The 3,041-nt window shown below is 46.5% G+C and overlaps 1 protein-coding gene across 1 annotated transcript; it reads left to right on the plus strand.

Annotated features, from left to right (window-relative positions):
- The first annotated feature begins 212 nt into the window (after positions 1 to 212).
- Positions 213 to 2,752, plus strand: LOC127532775 (NACHT, LRR and PYD domains-containing protein 3-like). Its single transcript, XM_051944813.1, has 6 exons — positions 213 to 749; positions 833 to 991; positions 1,104 to 1,217; positions 1,483 to 1,555; positions 1,716 to 1,941; positions 2,094 to 2,752. The coding sequence occupies exons 1-6, from the start codon at positions 661 to 663 to the stop codon at positions 2,750 to 2,752; spliced, it is 1,320 nt and encodes a 439-aa protein (XP_051800773.1). The 5' UTR covers positions 213 to 660.
- Positions 2,753 to 3,041: the final 289 nt, after the last annotated feature.

Genomic DNA, 3,041 nt, shown 5'->3' on the forward strand with positions numbered 1-3,041 from the left:
TTTATCTCCTCTATGGAGGCTAATGTTGTTAGCAGCAGCAGCTAAATGATGGTAGCTACGTCACCTTTATTCTAGTCTGTAAAATATGATCTTATTGTGAAAATTTGCCTGCTGCTTCCTCACAGGTGGAGTCCTGACTGGTTCCAGGAAACAGATCACCTGTCTGAGCGTTCAGGAGTGGACTGGAAACTTTGTTCTTCTTCTTCTTCTTCAGCGCTTTGAATAAAGTGTAAGTTTGCTTTGTTTGCTGCTTTAACTTCAGTAATGTTGCTGTTTGTTTCTGCTCTGTCATGTTTCTACATGTTCACTTCTTATTTCACCACAAACTCTGGATCACTGCTGTTTAAACATCCATCAATATGATTATTAGGTTATTGATTCACTGCAATCAGTCAGTATTTCTATTAGATTATTGATTGACTTCAGTCACTTTGATCAGCTGCTGATGTTTATTTGTTTCTTCACAATACAAACTGCGTCGTGTCTTTTTTACTTTTGGTTTCTCTGTGAGTCTCTGCAGCTCCATGACTCCATCTGCTGGACTGATAGTAGAAGTGCAGCAGCTGATCTTCTCCAGGAGGATCTGAGTGGATGAATGATGTTTGTTTCCTGTGCAGGTGAAGGTAGAAAGTGTGTGTGAGCTGCTGTGAGTTGAGCATCATGGATGAGTGTGAGGACAGAGAGGAGGGAGTCCCTCCCTCTAAAAGCTCTCTGTGTGGGGAACAGGAGAACCAGAGCAAAGCTCAGAGGTGAGACCACCATCTCTAACTGTCCAGGACTCTGCTGCATGTCAGAGCTCAGCATCACATCACTGCTGCATCATTATTGACAGGAATCCACCTGGACCTGGATCTGGACCTGGACCTGGACCTGGACCTGGACCTGGACCTGGACCTGGACCTGGACCTGGACCTTCATCCAGCTGTGTGTCCATGAACAGTGACTGGTCAAAGGATCATCCTGATAATTTCAGACGATCTTCAGATGGAAGGTGAGACAGTAAAACTGACAGAAAGACATTTCAGACTCAAAGTTGTTGATGTGTTTATTTACAGCTTGAAGATGTTTTGCTTCAGTTTTTATCTGTTCTGGTTTTGTTTCAGGATCCAGCAGCAGAGCCCAGACTGTCCTGAACCCAGCTGTCTGTCCTTCAAGAGTGACCGGTCAAAGGATGAATTAATTCACTTCAAAGACATTCATCCGTCTGCTGATCAGATGTAAGCTGGAACTGACAGAAAGAGTCACTTATTGTAGAACAGAACCAGTTTGTACGACGTGTTGTCCGACCTGCTCTGAAATCCAAAGTGTTTGTGTCTGTTGTGAACGTCCACGTCACAGCGAGGGGAGACATGATGAGGTTTAAATGTGGAGATAACTGGTTCCATTTTCAGAGTCTCCTGAAGACGTTGATGGCATCGTAGCTGGTGTTTGTCTCTGTGTGGACAGACGTACTGAGATCTGACTGTTGATGTTGATCCACAGAGTGGAGCAGCAGAACTCAGAGGTTCCCAGAGCTCAGTCTGTCCAGCAGCATCACCTGGACTCCATATTCATGGTGAGTTCATGGACAACAAGTTGTTCTCCATCTGTTGTGTTCAGGCGTCTCCATGCTGCTCTTTGTAGACCAGTGGACTGTCAGTGTGTCCAACATGGATCTGATGTTTGGCTCCATGATTTGACTCTGATGGACTCATTGACACATTTCTCTATTCCAGCTGCTGGAGGACAACATGGTGACTTTTGTGAAGAAGGAGCTGAAGAAGATGCAGAAGGTTGTGAGTCCAGATTACCCAGAATGCTCAGAGAGTCAGAGGGAGGATGAGGAGGAGTTGGAGGGTGATGATGAAGATGAGAGGAGCAGCAGAGAGATGTTTGAGCAGATCACAGTGTTGTTCCTGAGGAGGATGAAGCAGGAGAAGCTGGCTGACTGTCTGCAGAGCAGTAAGAGGATTTGTGTAAAGACTGAAGCTGCTGATCAACAGAACATTTACTAAAGTCTCAGAATATCTTCACACAATCAGTCTTTAGGAGGATGAACTGCTGCAATGTTTCCTGTCATTTATTCATTGATCTCATGTTGTTCCTTCATTCAGAACTTGCTGCTGCAGTTTGTGGACGTGAACTTAAATGTTCTCTGAAGAAGAAGTTCCAGAGAGTGTTTGAGGGCATCGCTAAAGCAGGACAGAAGACCCTCCTGAATGAGATCTACACAGAGCTGTACATCACAGAGGGAGGGACTGCAGAGGTCAATGATGAACATGAGGTCAGACAGATTGAAGCAGCATCCAGGAAAGCAGACAGAGCAGAAAGAAGCATCAGAGCAGAAGACATCTTTAGAGGCTCACCTGGAAGAGATGGACCAATCAGAACAGTGATGACACAGGGAGTGGCTGGCATCGGGAAAACAGTGTTAACACAGAAGTTGACTCTGGACTGGGCTGAAGACAAAAGCAACCAGGACATCCCCTTCATGTTTCCATTGACTTTCAGAGAGCTGAATGTGCTGAAAGACAGAAAGTTCAGTTTGGTGGAACTTGTTCATCACTTCTTCAGTGAAACCAAAGCAGCAGGAATGTGCAGCTTTGAAGACTTCCAGGTTGTGTTGATCTTTGACGGTCTGGATGAGTGTCGCCTTCCTCTGGACTTCCACAACAATGAGGTCCTGACTGATGTTAGAGAGTCCACCTCAGTGGATGTGATGCTGACAAACCTGATCAGGGGAATCTGCTTCCCTCTGCTCGCCTCTGGATAACCACACGACCTGCAGCAGCCAATCAGATCCCTCCTGACTGTGTGGACATGGTGACGGAGGTCAGAGGGTTCACCGACCCACAGAAGGAGGAGTACTTCAGGAAGAGATCCAGAGATGAGGAGCAGGCCAGCAGCATCATCTCCCACATGAAGACATCACGAAGCCTCCACATCATGTGCCACATCCCAGTGTTCTGCTGGATCACTGCTACAGTTCTGGAGGAGCTGCTGAGAAGCAGAGAGGGAGGAGATCTGCCCAGAACCCTGACTGAGATGTTCATCCACCACCT

The sequence above is a fragment of the Acanthochromis polyacanthus genome, unplaced genomic scaffold, assembly GCF_021347895.1.
Source record: "Acanthochromis polyacanthus isolate Apoly-LR-REF ecotype Palm Island unplaced genomic scaffold, KAUST_Apoly_ChrSc contig21, whole genome shotgun sequence".
Taxonomy (NCBI): Eukaryota; Metazoa; Chordata; class Actinopteri; family Pomacentridae; genus Acanthochromis; species Acanthochromis polyacanthus.

Excerpts from the sequence above, each read along its gene's own strand:
- LOC127532775 (XM_051944813.1), top strand. The coding sequence starts at position 661 with ATGGATGAGTGTGAGGACAGAGAGGAGGGAGTCCCTCCCTCTAAAAGC. Across the intron at positions 750-832 it reads AACCAGAGCAAAGCTCAGAG|GAATCCACCTGGACCTGGAT; the intron begins GTGAGACCACCA and ends CATTATTGACAG. Across the intron at positions 992-1,103 it reads AGACGATCTTCAGATGGAAG|GATCCAGCAGCAGAGCCCAG; the intron begins GTGAGACAGTAA and ends GTTTTGTTTCAG.